General features: G+C 37.4%; 1 protein-coding gene across 1 annotated transcript; it reads left to right on the forward strand.

Moving 5' to 3' along the window:
* LOC109231729 (adenylate isopentenyltransferase 5, chloroplastic-like) lies at positions 13416–15869 on the forward strand. Its single transcript, XM_019397369.1, has 2 exons — positions 13416–13616; positions 14277–15869. The coding sequence occupies exon 2, from the start codon at positions 14293–14295 to the stop codon at positions 15298–15300; it is 1008 nt and encodes a 335-aa protein (XP_019252914.1). The 5' UTR covers positions 13416–13616; positions 14277–14292; the 3' UTR covers positions 15301–15869.

A 20292-nucleotide genomic window follows, 5' to 3' on the forward strand; every position in this document is an offset into this window, starting at 1 on the left:
CATTTGTGATTTTGAGGAAATACAACATGAAGCTTAACCCGGAGAAATGTGCCTTCGGAGTTGGCTCGGGTAAGTTTCTTGGCTTCATGGTGTCCAATCGGGGTATCGAAATCAAACCTGATAAGATCAAGGCTATCGAGGATATCACGACCATGGATAGTGTGAAGACCGTGCAAAGGCTAACAAAGCCCATAGTTGCTTTGGGTTGATTCATTTCAAGGTCGTCAGAACAAAGTCACCATTTCTTTTCCTTGCTCAAAAAGAAAAAGGACTTTGCATGGACCCCGGAATGCCAACGAGCCTTGGAGGAACTTAAGCGATACTTGTCGAGCCCGCCTTTGCATCATACCCCGAAGGCAGATGAAAGAGTTTACCTGTATTTGGCAGTGTCAGAGAAAGCGGTAAGTGGGGTACTAGTTCGAGAAGACCAAGGTACGAAATTTCCTGATTATTACGTAAGCCGAACTTTAGGGGATGCTGAAACAAGGTATCCTTAATTAGAAAAATTAGCACTCGCATTAATAAGCGCATCTCGAAAGTTAAAATCATATTTTCAATGTCGTCCTATATGTGTATTAACCACTTACCCCCTTCGAAATGTTTTGCATAAGCCCGAGCTATCGGGCTGATTGGCCAAATGGGTCGTCGAACTTAGCGGGTACGATATCGAATATCAACCCCGAACGACCATCAAGTCTCATATCTTAGCTGACTTCGTGGTCGATTTCACGCCGGCCCTCGTACCCGAAGTGGAGAAAGAACTCCTGCTAAGTTCGGGTACATCATCGAGGCTATGGACCCTTTTCACAGATGGTGCCTCAAATGTGAAGGGGTCCGGCACCCACGGGTGATACCATTATACAATCTATTACAACTTCTAGATTGATTAACAATGAGGCCGAGTATGAGGCCATGATTGCAAGTCTCGAGCTAGCTAAAAGCTTGGGAGCAGAGGTCATCGAGGCCAAGTGCGATTCTCTATTGGTGGTAAACCAAGTAAATAAAAGTTTCAAGGTTCGAGAGGATAGAATGCAGCGGTACTTGGATAAGATACAGGTAAATTTGCACCGCTTCAAGGAGTGGACTCTGGATCATGTGCCTCGAGAACAAAATAGCGAGGCTGATGCACTTGCTAATCTGGGATCCTCGGTCGAAAAAGATGACATTGTCACGGGGACTGTCGTCCAATTATCAAGGTCTTTGGTTGAAGAGGGTCATGCCGAGATAAATTCAACAAGTTTAACGTGGGGCTAGAGGAATAAGTATATCGACTATCTGAAGAATGGAAAACTCCCATCAGACCATAAAGAATCGAGGGCCCTACAAACGAAAGCTGCTAGGTTTGCATTAGATAAAGATGGAACATTATACAGAAGAACATTGGATGGGCCATTGGCGGTATGTTTGGGGCCGAGGGACACTGATTATGTTCTTCGAGAGATCCACGAAGGCACTTGTGGGAATCATTCCAGCGCCGAATCTTCGGTTCGCAAAATCATCAGAGCAGGTTGCTACTAGGATAGCATGGAAAAAGATACAAAAGAATTTGTAAAAAAATGTGATAAGTGTCAACGATTTGCACCAATGATCCATCAGCCCGGAGAATAACTCCATTCAGTCTTATCTCGGTGGCCTTTCATGAAATGGGGAATGGATATAGTCGGCCCTCTGCCAACGGCCCCAGGTAAAGCTAAGTTTATTTTATTTATGACTGATAATTTTTCTAAGTGGGTGGAAGCACAGACCTTCGAGAAGGTCCGAGAAAAAGAAGTTATTGACTTCATCTGGGACCACATCATATGCCGATTCGGGATACCTGCCGAGATTGTATGTGAGTGGAAAGAAATTCATCGGCAACAAGGTGATGGAGTTCCTCGAAGCACACAAAATAAAGAGGACTTATCAACACCATACCACCCAACTGGAAATGGACAAGCCAAGTCGACAAACAAAACTATCATTCAAAACCTAAAGAAAAGGTTGGATGATGCAAAGGGAAAATGGAGAGAAGTTCTACCGAGGTCCTATGGGCATATCGAACAACATCAAAGTCAAGCACGGGGGCTACTCCATTTTCTTTAGTTTATGGCTCCGAGGCCCTCATCCCTGTCGAAGTCGGAGAGCCCAGTGCCAGGTTTCGACATGCATCTAAAGAATCAAATCACGAAGCCATGAATGCTAGCCTCGAGCTATTAGATGAAAAATGAGAAGCAGCACTTGTTCGAATGGCCGCGCAAAAACAAAGGACCGAAAGATACTACAATAGAAGGACCAACCTCCGACACTTCATAGTCAGGGACTTAGTTCTACGGAAAGTTACCCTCAATACTCGAGACCCAAATGAAGGGAATCTAAGCCCGAATTGGTAAGGACCGTACCGACTGCTCGGAGTTGTCGGCAAAGGATCCTACAAACTTGGCACGATGGAAGGTGAACAACTACCAAACAATTGGAACATATCATTACTCAAACGGTACTACGGCTAAGGTATGGCTTTATCCTTTTGTCTATTTCAGTTAAAAACTAACTCATTACAGATCCTCGATCGAAGCTATCGAAGACACCCTTTCTGCACGAAGGCCTTAGGTTTTAAAGCATACATTGCACTTTTTTTTGCTTAGATCGGATTTTGTCCCAAATGGGTTTTACCGGCAAGGTTTTTAACGAGGCAACAACTATATGCTACCGAAGGAGGACTCAACAGTATCCAAGGCTTCTTTTCAATCAACCTCGAATACTGGGGGGGGGCATCACCCTCGGAGGTCATATTTTCGAGGAAAGTACATCATACCTAAGAGGATCTCGATAGGAGAACTTTGTAGTGGGTCAAACGGTCAGATGAACCGTGTCCATATAGAATAATCGAGCCTCGACGGCAACATGTACGCATGTATCAATTATTTGAAGAAGCTTCCTATTTATATCAAAAACACTTTGTGTCTCAAAGAAGTCTACTATTATATGAGCTCTACACTTACAATCCTACAGGAAACGGCTCAAGCGCCAAATCACGAATGTAACCTCGAGATACTCGGGGACTGTCATTGACAGCCAACTCGCCCGAGCCATCGAAACTCAGACTCAAAAGACCTCAAAGAGGCATCTCCCCGAAACAAAGGCCAAGGCCAATACACTCGGGGACTAACCTTTCGAACAAGTTTGAAAAGTTATCGGGGAACATGTCCAAGAGACACACCCGAAGGCTACGGCCAAATTAAAGGCTACGGCCATATTAAAGACTACGGTCATATAAAAAGCTACGGCAAAATAATGCGGCTCGGAGACGTCCGACTTTCGCCATAAATTAAAGGCCTTCAAACACTTTGAAAAAATCGGTTAAATCAGGCTACCCTCGGCAAAAGCAAAAAGGGCTTTGATAAATTCAGCCCTCGAATAATCTAAAGGCTTCGATAATACCAGCCTTCGAAAAAATCTAAGAGGAATTCGATTATGTTTGCACACATAAACTACTGATAAGGTTTCGATTCATCGAACCTTCAAAAACCCAATGGGTACAAAAAACAAATGCTAAGGCATAACAAAATTTTCACTAAGTCTTTTAGCCAAAAAGAGGGAAAAATTATATAGCCACTCTAGAGGCCGAATCGGCCCAACTTAAAGAGCCTAAGAGCCACCTTAAAGAGCCTAAGGGCCAACTTAAAGAGCCTAAGGGCCGATTTATATAAGAGCCTAAGGGCCAACTTCGAAAGGCTTAAGGGCCAAAACATATAGTTCGAGACCCCGCTCTTACTCAACTCGGACTCCCACCTCGTCTTGGGAGTCTTCGGGCTTCAAAGCCCTCTTTCTTTTATTGTCCTTCCCCGATTTTGAAATTGAGGGCGTAGTATTTTCCCCGGGCGGAGCCGGCCTCTTCTCAGACACATCTCCGATGCCTGCACAAGTAAACATGAATAAGTTGACGCCACCAGCAAATGAAAAATATCTGAAAATTTGGAAGAGAATTTACCATGATGTTTGGCCTCCTTGCCCCTCGATAATTCACACTATTTGTGCTCATCGTAGGAGGAGGTGGCAGCTAATTTTCGGACCCAATCCTTGAGGTCGGGGACCGCATGAGGTGCCCAGGCAGTGGCTACAGAAATGGTGAAGGCATTGTGAGATGTGAAAGTTGAATATGAATAAATACTGGGAAAAAGAGCTCCACTTACGATTAAAGTTCCATCTCTCCGAGAACGGCATTTTATCCCTAGGGATGACGTCCGAAGTCTTTACTCTAACGAACCGGCTCATCCAGCCTCGATCTTTGGTTTCATCATTACTGGCAAAGAAGGCTTTCGTTGTTCGATGTTGCAGCTTGATAAGCCCTCGAAATAGCTGGGGTCGATACAATCGAATCAGGTGGTTGAGGGTGAATTCCAATCCCTCAGCCTTCTCGGAAAAGTAGCGCAGCATGATCATGATGCGCCAAAAGAAGGGGTGAATCTGGCCGGGGGTGACTTCATATGTTTTGCAGAAGTCGATCACCACCAGATCGAGGGGACCCAATGTGAAGGGGTAAGTGTAAACACTTGAAAAACCCTCCACGTGGGTAGTATTGCTTTCCTCGGGGCTCGGGATCTGAACCAAAACCTCGTCACCCCAGCCGCAGTCCCTTTTCATGGCTTCGAGGTTCTTCTCCGATATCAGACTAATATATCTAGATGCATGCTCGCATCGGCCTGGGACATCAGGGAGATTTTCTATACCGAAATCCTTCTTAATTATGCAAGGGCCGGGGGTGATTTCTTCAAGAGTCGGTGGCACCGCCGATTTGGCCGGCTGAGAGGTAGAAGAAGTCGACGCTTTATCTTTTTTGGGGACCGTTTTGGAAGTTTTAGCCATGATCTTAGGCTAAAGAATGTAGACTGTGTTGGAATGTGGTATTTTTATAAGAACCAGGCATTTTTCGGCGCTTAAAGAGGCGGTGGAAACAGACGATCAGAGAAAGAGATGAAGAAGGAAAAGATGCAATGAAAGAGTAAAGTTCTTTACTGAAAGAAATAGCCTCATATTTATAGAAGGGCAACGACGGTTCACAGCACTAGTGGCCGACCAGTACTGGCGTGCATTCAATATTTTGGGGAGGTGGACCGACGGGATGTTTCAGTCACTGCGAGCACCTACGTCACGGAAATGACGTCATTACTAAAGACTCCGGGAAAACGAGGATCAAAACATTTCTTATCATCTTACTCTAAGAAACGCGGGGATTATCTGTATACGGTCAAAATCATATGCCTCCGATTTATAGGTTCGAGGTCCATCCTAGGCCCAAGTCCGGGCGAGGTCGAGTTCGAGCCCGGTGGGCCAGATTCGCGCTCGAAGATAAAGTGCAATGCTCGAGAGATGGGAGTACGAGGAGTGCCGGGGCTGAGTACGCTCGACCCTGAAATAGTACCGTTATGGACTTACAACGGAATGAGCTAGATTCCTGCCACGTCCCCAAAATCATGGCACAAATTCCGGAGTAGGATCGTATAATTCCGTACTAGGCGGTTAGACAGCTGTATCAGGAATATTCCCTACTGTAAATAGAAATATTCCATATTTAGGATTCCCCTATTATATAAAGGGGACCCCAATCATTTGTAACATCATCTAATCATTGAGAAAAGAATATACTCTCTACTTTTTGCCTACTGCTCATCAGAATTGTCCTTTAGCTCTATTGTTCTTACTTAATTTTCCTGCTTGATTGTTCTTATTATTCTAAACCCACCTCGAGGTCACTAAGCTCGAGGTTACTGCTGTTGAGTCATATTGGTTTGATTCACTTATTTCTTTCACTTCTACTTCATATTTCTTGATTATTAATTGTTATTGAATCTAATCACGTTTCTTTAAAATCACAAATCAAATTTAATTGTTACTCGTATTTTCGAGGTAAACAATCAGTCATCTCAAATGATCAAGAGACTGAGAAAAATGACTAATCAATATGTCTTCGAATAAAAGTTATTACCAAAATTGGGTGAGTTTATGAAGTAAAATAGGTCGCGTCAAAATGTTCAAGAGACGAGCGAAATGACAAAATGAGTAACCTCAAAACATTCTGCTCTCACCTCATCCCGTGAACCAAATGTTCCCTTAGAATGTTTAGCATGTTAAGTAAATTCCATTGCAAATCCAGAAGTAAAAAACATGCAACTTTTGACTTAAATCTTCCAATACCATGAGAAGAGAATGAGATGACATTATATATATATATAGAGAGAGAGAAGAGGAATCTATACCCGCAGGCCACTTAATTCTTGAAGGGGAGAGGTACCTGCCTTTTTAGGGAAGCATTCTTCTTTATCAGCTTAATTCCACATTCTATCAAAGTGATCAGAACCGAAAGCTACATCACAAAGGAAAAACAGAAAAAAGGTATATTATTGGGAAATATTATAAATAAATAAATAAATAAAATTGAGCCCGTACAATCAGCAGGTAGCATATTCATGGAGAGTTCAATGTTAAGAAACTTCCCTAGGGCCCCTCGTTTTTTCCCTATTTATTAAAAGTTAAATTTGTCAATTTTCTCTTCCAGATTACTTTTTTCCTTTTTTCACACAGTTATCAAAGAAGTAGAAACGGCTCAACTGGATTAAGATGGTCAAAGCCCAAAGGGTTAATGAGATTTGATCAAGTAAGTTGGCTTTATGATCATAGCAAATTAAATACAACTACTATTTTGTTATGTATATACTTCCTTATGCTTAAATTCGATATTCTGATAAAATTGGGGCGTAACGCCTTAAATTCCAGACTCCTTTTGTTCCTTTTTGAATTTACGGAGTGAATAGTAGATCTTTGGAAGTTTCAGTTTAAAGACTGAGACTATGAATTACAAATTAGATATATATCGCGCCTCTATTGCTATTTTATTAACTGACATACAAATTAAGCCACAAAGGTAAAGAAGAGATGAAAAAGAATAACAAAGGGCGCGTTTGGATTTTGGTATATGAAAAATATTTCCAATTTTTTCATGTTTGATTGGTTTAAATGTATTGAAAAAATATCATGAACTCATTTTCTTCCAATTGAAGGAAAATGACTTTCTTACTGAAAGAAGAAAAATATTTTTTAAAAATATTTTTTAACATTCCCACCTTATTGTCCACCCTCCCTCTCCACCACCCTCACCCCCACCAACCCACCTCCATCCCCCCACCACCCCCACCACCATCCCCACCCCAACCCACACCCAAGCCCCTCTCCCCCGTCACCCCGCAACCTCCGGCTCTCTACCTCCACCAGCCCCCTACACCCCGGCCACTCCTATCCTTGCTACCCCACCCAGTCCCTAGATCCCGACCTATCACCTTTCTTGGTCCTTACTCATTTCATCTTCCATACTTTTGGCCTAAATTATATATTTTTAAAAAAATATCTTCTGCGACCTAACTAAACACCAAAAAATAAGTAAGTTAACCACTTATTTTTCAAAAAAATATTTTCGAGAATTTTTTTTTCCTTCGTACCAAAAGGCAAATTCACCCATAGAGAAAAATAAAAAGAAAAGAAAACCAAATCCCCAAGATTGTTTAAAAAAGAGAAAAATTGTATAGTTAAACAAACATCTCTATTCAGATTCCAAGGTCCATTCACCATTTTCTGAAAAATTATTGCAGATGTTCCCATTCCTTTAATCAGGAAAAAAAAAGTATTCTTCATCTTCCCATTAATCAAATGCCATGTAGTGACTATTCTCTTCCTATCCTTAGCAATAGTAAAGTAAAAGAACATGCAAAAGTTCTATGGAATATTTTTTCATCTTTTTTTTGTTTGTCCAATAAAAACTTTCAGGGACAAAATTTCCGAAATTTCCTCAAGTGGCAGGTTCAAGCTAAAAATGAATTAGGTAATTGTGAGCAGCCGGGATCCTGCAGATACACCATTTTTTTTTTTACTGTACTTGATTTGAATATTTATAGTAGAATAAGTTTTAGCTAGCGTTTGGCCATAGATTCCCAAATTTATTTTGAAAAATTTGATTTTGGGTGAAGTTTGGTTTGAAGATGAAAATGTGTTTGAACATAAGTTTTCAAAACATATTTCACTTTTTTTTTTGAAAAAACATGAAACATGACTTATACCAACAAGTTCTAAAAACTATCACAAATACCCGGCAGAACCTTTATCAATAACATTCATTATATAATCGCAAACCATAGTCCTGAACATAAATAAATTAGGTACAAAATTATCATTTTTATAATGAACTACATAATACACTATCAGATGACCGAGTAGACGAAGCAGCATTGTTACAAAATAATAAATGGTGGGGTCTTTTATAAAATACAAAAGTTTGGGGCAATTTCTTAAAAATATAATAGTGATATTTTGGGCCAAAACCAACTCTTGAGCTGATTTTGGGATTTGGATTTTGGATTTTGGGAATTTGCCAAAATGTAGATAAAATCTATGGCCAAACATGTTTTTTTTTAAAAAAAAAAAACTGCAAACATATTTTGGCAAAATGAATGGCCAAACGGATCCTTAATATATATGTATGCTAATTTCGTACCTATAGCTACAAAGGAACAGTGAGTGCGATGGTTATTGAACCCCTTGATTTAATATGATTGTCAGCATCATCTATGTTCTATTCCTAATTATAGGGAAAAAAAATTGGTACCTAATTTGTTGTGTGGTTGTCTTATACTGCAAAATATCGTTCCTAAGAACTCAGTTAAAGCCAACTAAAATGTGCAGTACATAACACATCTAAAAGACCAAAAAAGGAAACAAGAGCATTTACAAGAAGACAAAGCTAAAATAGTGGACTAGTAGTAATATAATGTGGAGCTAGGAATAATTTATCATGTCCTTTTAGATCATTTATTTTATCATAGAAGCATCAAAACCACTGTATACCAATTTCATTGGCCGTTATACTTTAAGGACAACAAGTTGCCAAAAAAGTACTTGTTGATAATGTAATGTGATTGCAAGTGTTTAAATTATCCGAAGATAATAAGTAGCATTAGTCCTAGGCTAAAAAAAAAAAGAAGTTTAGTACTAACTAAACAAACATCGATTAGGGAATTCATAGCGACTAGTATTAGTTGATAATCCTAACTTTAATTCGAGTATATATATAAGTTATCTCTTCTCACTAGATATTATATGGTGACCCTATTTTAATTTTGGCATTCTGATGGGCACTTAGTTTATATTCAACTTCGTGAAAAACTATGTCTTTTTCTCTAATTAATAACTTTAACTTCGTCCATACCCTAATTAAAAACTTTTGGAACCAAGAATCATATGTATGGTCCCCCACAAGAATATGTTCATTTAATTTCATGTTGCATCGAATGACTATTTTAGTCCATAAAAGATGAAATACACACACCACTCCTTTTGCTAATTTTTCTTATTCGACTGTATGAAAAAAAAATGCAATTATACCCTCTGTTGCCTCTTGTTTCTTGATGTTTTGGATGATGAATTTTTTTGCCTCTTATACTCTAAACCAAAGAGTCATGTTTGGTTTTTCATTTTTATCGTTTCAAAGTTTTTCTGTAATTTAAGAAAAACTTAGGGCTGTAAATACTTGAGCATGGTACATGATAACCGTGAATCGTGATATCAATTGTTTACTGTGGTGAAAAACATACTTAAGCAATCAATCGCATGTAAGAAATCACTGGTAATAAAAATCGTTGCATGTCAAAAGATATGACTACAACCCTTTTCAAAAAGATGGAGATAAACTAAAACTAATTTAACTTTTTAACTTGCGTTCACAAAAAATCGAATACCGCTTATAGTAGAAACAGACTGCCAGGTATTACTAGAACTGACAATTATCATACTAAAGCTAATGCTAATCTTCTCCATGATCGCAAGTTCCTGTTAAAAGCACTGGATCAACCGGAAGTTAGGCATGTCTACTGTGAAGGGAACCAAGTGGCGTACACGCTAGCGAGTGTGGCGAACACTTCTGGAGTGAACCACCTTTATTTGCTTTCTCTACTTTCCGCAAAGACAAATTAGGAACTGTTTCGATAAGATCAATCTGGTACTGTAATAACTCTCCTTATGTTTAACGCTTAATAATAATCAGTGCCCCCAAAGCGCCTTTAACAAAATAAAAAATAAGAAAAGAAAAATATTTTTTACACTATCAGGATTACTGTAAAATTTAATTAAAGGTAACTGACTATCCACTGTCAGTCAAACTAATAATGTGAAAATTAAAATAAGACAATTAACCTTTTTGTGACGACCCAAAGGGTCATCACCTGTTTTCTCTTTCATCCCGTACTTCCGAGGCCTTGAAAACCTCATTTTTACTTGCCTCGTTTTGTGTGCGCAGTCCGGGCGCGTAGCCGGAAAGATTATATGTTAAATTCTGTGAAAAATTTCAAAATGTGGCTTTAAAAATGATTAAAGTTGACTTCGGTTAATATTTTTGGTAAACGTACCCGGACCCGTAATTTGACGGTCCCGGAGGTTCCGTAGAAAAATATGGGACTCGGGCATGTGCCCGGAGTCGAAATCCGAGGTCTAGAGCCCGAGAAAAGAATTTTTCTGTGAAATTATTTTTCTAAAATTATTAAGGAAAATAGAAATGAAAATTGATTAAAAGACTGTGGTATCGGGCTCGTATTTTGGTTCCGACGCCCGGTACAAGTCTTATATATGGTTTAAGCGCTTTCTGTTTGGTCGAAATCGGACGTCATTTGACGTGTTTCGGACCTAAATATCTAAAAATGAAAGTTTATGAAGTTTGATGAAAAGGTGATGATTTTGAGGTTTGATTCCTCGTTTTTGATGTTATTTTGGCGATTTGATCGCACGGTTAAGTTCGTAGGATGTGGTTGAGTTAGTGTCTGTGTTTGGTTAGGAGCCCCGAGGGCTCGGGAGTGTTTCGGAGGTGGTTCGGGGTGTTTTGAACTTAGTAAGAGTTGCAGAAAAATCTGATATTTTTGCCCAGGGATTTCCTTCTTCGCGATCGCACTCTTACCATCGCGTTCGCATAGCTTCGTGTCCTTCTTTCTTTGCGTTCGCGTTCGAGCCCTCGCGAAAGCGTAAGGTTATTTGACCATGAGGGCCCAACTTCACTCTCTTTTTCGTGTTCGCGTGCATACCACCGCGATCGCGAAGCTCTGCTGTTTCCTTCCCCGCGTTCGCGTTAGGGTCCACGCGTTCGCGTAGACCAATCCCAGGACCCCAGCCTTTTTCCTTCTACGCATTCGCGTCTTACCGTCCGCGTTCGCGATGCCCTTTCTGATAACCCTTCGCGAACGCGATCCACTTCCCGCGAACGCGAAGGGCAATTTTGCCCAGTGATTTTAAATACCCAAAACAGAACAATGAAGGGACTTTTCACCCAAAAACACACGAACTCATCTTCTCCACAGCCCATAGGCGATTTCTAGAGCTCTTCTTCACCAAAGCTTCTTGGGTAAGTGTTATTTAACTTGTTCCCTTCATTTTCCTTCATCATTTATCAAATTCTTAGGCTCAAATCATGTAATCTAGGGTTGAAATTGGGGGAAAATGGGTAGAGTTAGGGCTTTTCAATCTTCTTTGATTTAGACCTCGTTTTGGGGTCGAATTTGAAAACAAATTGTATATTCGGGCTCGTGAGGGAATGGGGGATATGAATTTGGAACGAACCTCGGGTTTTGACCAAGCGGGCCCGGGGTCGATTTTGGAATTTTTGGAAGAAAGGTTGGGAATCTATATTTAGGCATTGGGTTTGATTTGTTTAGCTATTATTGATATTATAAAGTCGTTATTTCATAGATTTGATTGAGTTGGAGCCGAATTCAAGAGGGAAAGCTGTCGTTGTGGATTGATTTAGCCGTGGAAGTTGAGGTAAGTGTTTGGTCTAACTTTGGCTTGAGGTAATAGGAGTAGAGTTTTAATTGCTAATTGCTATTTGTCGAGTACGGTGTATAGGCATGGTGACGAGTATCTATACACTGGTGTCGAGCATGACCGTTAGTCCTGAATTGCTAAATTATCGAATTCTTAATTGTTGCTTATGAGGACTTGGTTGGAAATCTTTAACACTGAGCCAGTAATTGATGAGACTGAGTATTGATTTAATTGTGTTAAGTAGAAATTGAAAAAGTTTGGTTATAGCTGGATCTCCCTTGCTGGGATAGTTTATTGTATTATCTTGTTCCCTTGCCGGGATAGTTTATTATGACATCTTTTCCCTTGTCGGGACTATATTGTGTATTGTGTTGAAAGAAATGGGAGCAAGTGGTACGCCTACCATGTGATATTGTGAAATGGGATCGAGTAGTACGCCTACCACATGATATTATGATATGGGATCGAGTGGTACGCCTACCACGTGATATTATTAAATGGGATCGAGTGGTACGCCTACCACGTGATATTATGAAATGGGATCGAGTGGTACGCCTACCACGTGATATTATGAAATGGGATCGAGTGGTACGCCTACCACGTGATATTATGAAATGGGATCGAGTGGTACGCCTACCATGTGATATTATGAAATGGGATCGAGGGGTACGCCTACCATGCGATATGAGGAAATGGGATCGTGTTGCACGCCTGCAACGAGAGGAAATTGAAACAAGTGAAAGTGATTTGTTTTCCCCTATTCTGTGTTAGAAGAAATCAGATGTAGATTCTTTGTTATTCCTTATATTCTGTTTTATCTGCTACCCCATAAGCATGTTTCCCCCTCCCAGCTTTAATTGTTGTTTTCCGCTATCATTTTGTTGTACTTGTATATATATATCTGCACAGGTTTATCTGGTAGTCTGGTCTAGCCTCGTCACTACTTCGCCGGGGTTAGGCTAGGCACTTACCAGCACATGGGGTCGGTTGTGCTGATGCTACACTCTGTGCATCTTATTGCACAGATCCAGGAGCATCTTTTGGACCTCAGCAGTAGGATTTGATCGGGAGCTGACTTCAGTCCAGGGACTTTCGAGGTATCCTAGCTGACGTTCGCAGGCCGGAGTCCCTTCTATGTTATTAGTTTGTTTTCCTTGTACCGAGACAAACATTGATGTACTTCTATTCAGACTTGTTTTTAGCACTCTTTAGTAGTTCGTGAGTTAGCGATACTAGTCTTGGGTAGAGAAATATTAAACTTCCGCATTTTTGGTTTTCAGTTATCTATGCTTTTAAGACTTCCGCTTTTATTTAAATGACTCGTTTTATTTATATTGTTGAGGTGTTATCAGAGAATGTTTTGAATGCTTGGCTTGCCTAGCTCCGATAGTAGGCGCCATCACGACTCTCGATGGTGGGAAATCCGGGTCGTGACACTTTTCGATATATGAAATTAAAATTTCATTTACAGTGTAAGTGGGTATAACCGTATAAGTTAAATCGAACTAAGACGTGACACATAATGAACACGTCATAGTGAAGATGCCAAACCTCAATAAATAGGGCTTCACTTGAACGATTGAGCCCTCAGAGAATTACACCAAATGAAAGATATATCCCCTTTTCTATCTTATAACAAAAGCTCCATACTTCTGTAGATAACACATACTAAACACACATTCCTTTAACTTTTGATCAGAGAGGAAATTCGTTGGAACCTTTCTGCAGACTGTTTTGCTATTTGCTGTTTACCGTTTGCCGCATACATAATTCTTAGTCTCGTAAAAAAGGTATGTTTTGTGGTCCTCTCGACTTTACGTATTAACTTTTCATTCACTAAACTTTGCCAAAAAAGATAGTAAGAGGTTTTGCGGGGCTGAAGAGTTGAAATTACCGACTAGATGTTGCAAAAATATAGACTTGCTATATCTTCTTTTCTCAACACTTTATTTTAATTTTTATAATTTCTTGATTTATACAACCAGCAGCCAGCAGGGGTGGAGACACCATAGGCCGCCTAAGAGCTGTCATCCGAGATGCTTCGTTAGAAAATTTAATAAATACACATATGTAAATAATATGCAAAAACAAAAAATAGAGTATAGATAATTTTAAATGACATTGCCTAATAAATTGCAACCTTTAGTAAAACTGGCTTAGAGGTTCATGACCGAAAGTTATGTTTAGGGTTCAGTCTAGTGGCGAAACCAGAAATTTTTCCAAGGGTGTTCAAACTTGAAAGAAGCAAAAAAAAATCACCGACAAAGAGTGTTTAATGTATATTATATACCTCCGAAACCTATTATTATTATATATGTGTGTGTAATTTTGACCACCCTTAAGTAAATGTAGCTTCGCCCCTGGTTCAGCGCCAACCTTGACAATTGGTTTAAGCTTTTTTATTTTGACTTGTTTTATTAATATTCTTCCATTTTTCTTCTTGTTCACAGGTTTTATAGCTTTTACATGATGATGAATATTGCGTCGTATGTTTCTTGCAAACAAGTAATTCATCATCAGCCACTTATTAATTTCCGAGAGGGTCTAACTATAGATCCCTTTATGCCCCGTCGACGAAAGGACAAGGTGGTGATAGTTATGGGAGCAACAGGGACTGGAAAATCTAGACTATCCATTGATCTAGCCAACCATTTTCAAGCAGAGGTGGTAAACAGTGACAAAATGCAAGTGTACAAAGGTCTTGATATAGTCACAAATAAGGTAACAGAGGAGGAGACCTGTGGAATCCAACATCATTTGTTAGGAATTGCTGACCCTAATGAAAATTTCACCGCCACAGACTTTGTTCACCATGCTTCCATGGCTGTGGGATCAATAACAAGAAAGGGTCACCTACCGATAATTGCTGGAGGGTCGAATTCGTATATTAAGGCCCTAGTGAATGATGACATTGAGTTCAAATCCAGGTATGAATGTTGCTTTCTCTGGATTGATGTGGACTTGGCAGTACTGCGTCGATTCGTGTCAGAACGAGTCGATAAGATGATGAATGAAGGGTTAGTAGAGGAAGTGAGAGAATTTTTCAACCCTGAAGGTGATTACGCAAATGGAATTAGACGTGCAATTGGAGTTCCAGAATTGGACCAATATTTCAGAAATGAGAATAATAGGTTAATAGATGAAGATGCCCGTAATAGGATTCTTCAAGTTGCCATTGAAAAAATTAAGGCCAATACATGCAAATTGGCAACATGCCAACGTCAAAATATTCTTAGACTTGAGAGCCAACTCGGGTGGAATATTAATCGACTTGATGCAACTGAAGCATTTGAAAAAAAAGGTGGTGAAGCACATCAATCTTGGCATAGGCTTGTCTCTGAACCAAGTACTCGATTTGTTCGCCATTTTCGTCGCGAAGAACTTTTCAATATCCCTTCTCCTTCCTTCTTGCCTGCATCTTCTTCCATTAATATTGAAACCACCAAACCTCCTGCAATATTGTCCACTTTTTGATCTATCTTACTAGCTAGTTTCATACTGTGGCAATATAATTACTAAATCAATAACTCCGAGATTTTGTTCGCACACGCAACAGATCCGGGAAGTCTCTTTTTTTTTTCTTTACTGTTTTTAACTGACAGAGGTTGCTGTCAAGTTAGTTACGGACTTGGAATTCAGTGCCTTAAACTCCCTATCTAAAATATTGGAAAGTGGTGGCAGCTATTTTGCACAATAGGTGCACGGGCCAATTTTTGATACCCTTTTGTCATAGGGTATTTTTCTTAGGTTGTTTGTGGGGTCTTTTAACTTTTAGAATGTCTATATTGTATTTTTTGAATCTAAATAAACCGTGTAGAACCTTTGCCACCTCATTCTTCAGACGGAAAAAACAAAAAGAAAGAGAAGGATGAGTGGCATTTTGGTTTCTAAATTCTGTACTTTGACATGAGCTGTATTATTCTCACTTTAATGTATAGTCATGTTTAAAAGTATTTTGCATGTATGAGTATGCATATGAGGTGATGTCTTAAGAAAATGCTTCATGTTTGTTTATGATTCAATGAATGAAATCTTCAGTGATATGTTTGGTAGTATCTCCAAATGGACATCAAGCTTTAATTTTTTACCGTTTATGGTAGGACAAGGAATTAGCTTTAGTTAGGTTAAACCTTTGTTCTTTGCTCATCATATGAAATGATGGATTTTGTATTAAGAACCTTAAAAATCAAACCCTCTTATACCATTGACCCTAGGTGCAGTATATATATATATATATATATATATATATATATATATACATACTCTTAGTAAAATATCATTTATCTTATTTACCCTCCTAAAATTGGTTACATTGGATAAAATAGTCATTTAATTATTTTTTCAATATTTAGGTATCTAAAATTGATTAAAATTTTGGCTATTAAGTCTTTCCTTATTTGAACTAAGTAGAAACTCCAAATATTTAGAAATTTAAAGTCAATTAAAATTTAACTTACATAAATATATCTCTAATTCCAATTGGCTAAAATAACTATTAGCGGGTCATTATAACAGCTTAAAATTTATGATTCCTAACAACCTAGAAATTTATGGAGTAATTTATATGAAGTTATTAATTTCCATATAAATAAAGTTGATCGACATATCCACTTTTATACCCTTAAAAAACTAAATTATTCTTTCAGCAATAATTTATGCAAAAGTGTTATATAGAGATTTAAGTTTTTATCTAATATGTAGAATTTTAGATTTAACTACTTAAATTTTAGTATAATTTAATGGATTGTGATTTAAGAATCAATATCTGCATTAAATTTTTTGATAAACGAGTATATTCTATCTATTTATACTATTTTAAAAGTATAAAATTCTAACAGGAGTGTTGATCGACATTTTTACTCTTCCTAGGTGCTTTTTATGTTGGATAAATTATAAATATAATTATAATTTATATTTTCTATATTACAAAAATTAAAATTTTGAGGAATTTTATAGGGAGAGCTTCTTCCTTTATTGAGTTAGTTGAATAGGATTGTCAAATCATCATTTTCATGATTTTATATATTTTTTGTTTACTTTTATTATGTAAAGCAAACACTAATTTTAAAATAATATTTATGTTACTTTTTAGGAAAATTGTACTTCTTGAGATGATATATATATATATATATATATATATATAAATCCAGTAACTAATGCGAGCTACGAGTTGGATGGTAAATTAAAAATTCATAAATTTTCAATCCTGAGTCCGCTTAGGGAAGTTGGACATTCAACCACAGGCATTGAAAAATGATTCTTGCATAGCTATAGGTATCTGAAATTCGCGGAATAGATAATCATCATCATGGAGAGAATATGGGGATCCTCATCGCCAATTTCATCCAAATTAAGGACTTACAGTACCTGTACGGACTTCCTTGTATTTATGCACCAAAACACATATAGATTACAGCATGCATGTATGAATATGCTTGATGCTGATTTGAAAGGAAGTTACAACTCTTTTACATATACAGACAAATAGCCGGTCAAATTTTTTTTTATTCTACTTAACTGGTACACATAGATTATATTATAGATGTGTATATATGAATTATACATATATTATATATTGCCGCCTATTTTTTGTTTAAACGATTGGGTGAACAGCTTAAGTTAACTCTTCTTTATTTTATTGAAATTCGTAAAAGTACTTACCAATATCTATTTGGGGAGTTTAGTACTGATATATCTTGTTTCTCAATACTTAGCATTTTTTTTTCTTTTGTGGATTGCACAAGAAAGTTTAGACGCGGTCTAAATCTAAATATGACTTGACTCACCAAAAAATAATTATAATGTCATTCTTGTTAGTATTTCACAGCGTGACATCTGATAACTGGAGATATGTATTTACTTTATATTGATTCACTCAAATCTCGAGAGAGAATTCTGTTCTCTGTTTTTCTTTTAATGATTTTACCCATTTAAGAAAATTCTCTCCGGGTTTAATTTACTTAACATTTTTCAAAGTTGACGTACCTAATTATTCTGTTCATATGGGGAGTAAAACTAATACAAATGGTACATAACATGGGGAATCTAAGGAAAAATTGACAAAAGGTAAAAGAAAGTTAACTCCCTCCGTTTCAGTTTATGTGAACATATTTCCTTTTTTGTCCGTTCCAAAAAGAATGAACCCTTTCTAAATTTGATAAATTTAGCTTAAACTTACAATTCTACCCTTAATGAGAAGCTTTTATAACCACATAAATACACTGGGCCCCTTTTTCATTTGTTTAGGACCACAAATTCCAAAAATCTTCCTTTTTTCTTAAACTCCGTGCCCAGCCAAACAGGTTCACATAAATTGGAACGGAGGGAGTACTATTTGGTAGGTCTAAATCAAGCATCATTCCTAACCTTCATTTTTTCCCATTAATTCCCTACTCCCTTTTTACGTTGTTTGGATAGCAGCCCTTATACTCCCACTCCCCAAAAGACCTTTTGTGGACCTAATTAAATGAGATAAAAAGACATCCTTTGTTCCTTATGCAAAAGTTGACAAAAATTTATCGGTCAAATCAAACTTTTGAGGAAGTGGAATTAAAATTTTAATCCCTAGCTTTGCATTTGCTAATTTGAAAAGGAAAATAAAAGTGTCTTATGACTTCTAAACCTTTCATGGGAACGTTGGATTCTTTCTCCATCCTAAAAAGTATTCTTTTTGTCCCATTAATTGTCTTATCTTAACGACTAGCAAGCTCCATTAACATTAGTTTTGAGGATGACTTTATGCACTTATAACGTATAGGGTTTTATACATCATCATATGATCAAGAAGATTTGCAAGAACAAGTAACTATTTGTAAGGGAAACAATATCCTATGCCTGATTAAAATTTGAATAGAAGAAAATGATCCTACAAAAATATTATATATTATATTTATCGATCTTTTGTGCTATATTTTTCTCCATTAATTCCTGCTAAAGGACTATATATTTAAGAAATTTTTATTATATTTATAGTAGAGAATGATATAATAATAAATATAAATGGGCATAAAATTTAGAATCAAAACTTTTGAAGTGAGTCCGATTATTATTATAGTTATTATATAAATAGAAGAATTAACATAAGTAGCCGTTCACCCATTTACTTAAACTAAAAATAGCCGGCAGACATATAATATATGTATAATTCATGTATAATATGTGTATGATCATATATAATCAATTTACAATTTATATATACCGACTAGAAAAAGTAAACTCTGATTCTAGTCGGCTACTTGGGTAAGGATTCAATATCAAAATTTTCATTCAAATAAACGTGGTCCAAGCCTTATTCATTGTCGAAACACTGGATCCACACATAATAAGTATATCAATGTCTCACATCATATTCAAGTCCATTTGACTCGCAATGAATTAATGAGATTTTACAAAGCCCTTATTCTAATTCAAGAGCAACAGTCCAAATCTTTAAGGGGGAAAAAAAAAGAAGCTCGTGATTTTGAATAAATCAAGTTCTTTGTTTCTTGTGGCATATTGAGACAATCAAATTAAAAAGGATAGCTTCTACATATGAGGACAGCCACACGAGGCATTTGATGTACTTACTCTCCTCTTATTCTAGGTATTCTTATCCTTTTGTACTCTTCTGAATGACCAAAAAAAGAAAAAAAAACCAATCAAAAGTTGATTGAGATGGAAGGAAATTATTTCACATTTTTACCCTTCCCATCAAAGGAAGCAACAATTTAAAGTTCAAACTATCTTTTTGCCAGTCTCAATCTTAAGAACAATAATGACATTAATTTGCGATGACTATCTAACAAACTATTGTTTTTCTTTATTTTATCTTTTGGACGATTATATTATTGTGGTTCTGCTGTTGTTATTTTCACGATTATTATTTCATTGGTAGGTTTTTCTAGGATGACAGTGTCCGTCGTTGATCGTCGGCCGGTGAAGGGAGCTGGTAAAGCCGATTTATATAGGTCACTAACTTGAATAAAATTTCAAGAAAAATAATTTCAAAGCTCCACAATGGTTCTGTACCACAATTCGAAAAAAGGTTGAATAACAATTCACAATTTGCAATAAAAAAAATATTCTTCATAAACACATTGATGATAGGCTATAATTGCATATTTTAGTCGCTTATTACACTCGAATTTACTGCACTTTAATTGAGTTTGCGCTTTAATCGCTAGTGTTTTACACTAATTGTGTGTTTTATGCCTTGTAGATGTGATTCCGAGCTATATAGATGTTATGGAATGAATTTAAGTGATTTGAAGCTTTGAAGTCTGAGTAAAAGCTCAAGGAATTAAGCCGGGATCGTGTTCGGGGGTCAAATTTGATAATTAAGTACGAACGAAGACTTGAGGAGGCATATTGCGCACTGTCTAGTAAAATAGACATAACTTTTTTTTCAGAACTCCATTTGGGCTCCACAATATATGGTTGGAAAGCTAACTCAAAGGGCTACAACTTTCATGTTTTACGTTTTCCAAA

The sequence above is a fragment of the Nicotiana attenuata genome, chromosome 1 (genome assembly GCF_001879085.1).
Source record: "Nicotiana attenuata strain UT chromosome 1, NIATTr2, whole genome shotgun sequence".
Lineage (NCBI taxonomy): Eukaryota > Viridiplantae > Streptophyta > Magnoliopsida > Solanales > Solanaceae > Nicotiana > Nicotiana attenuata.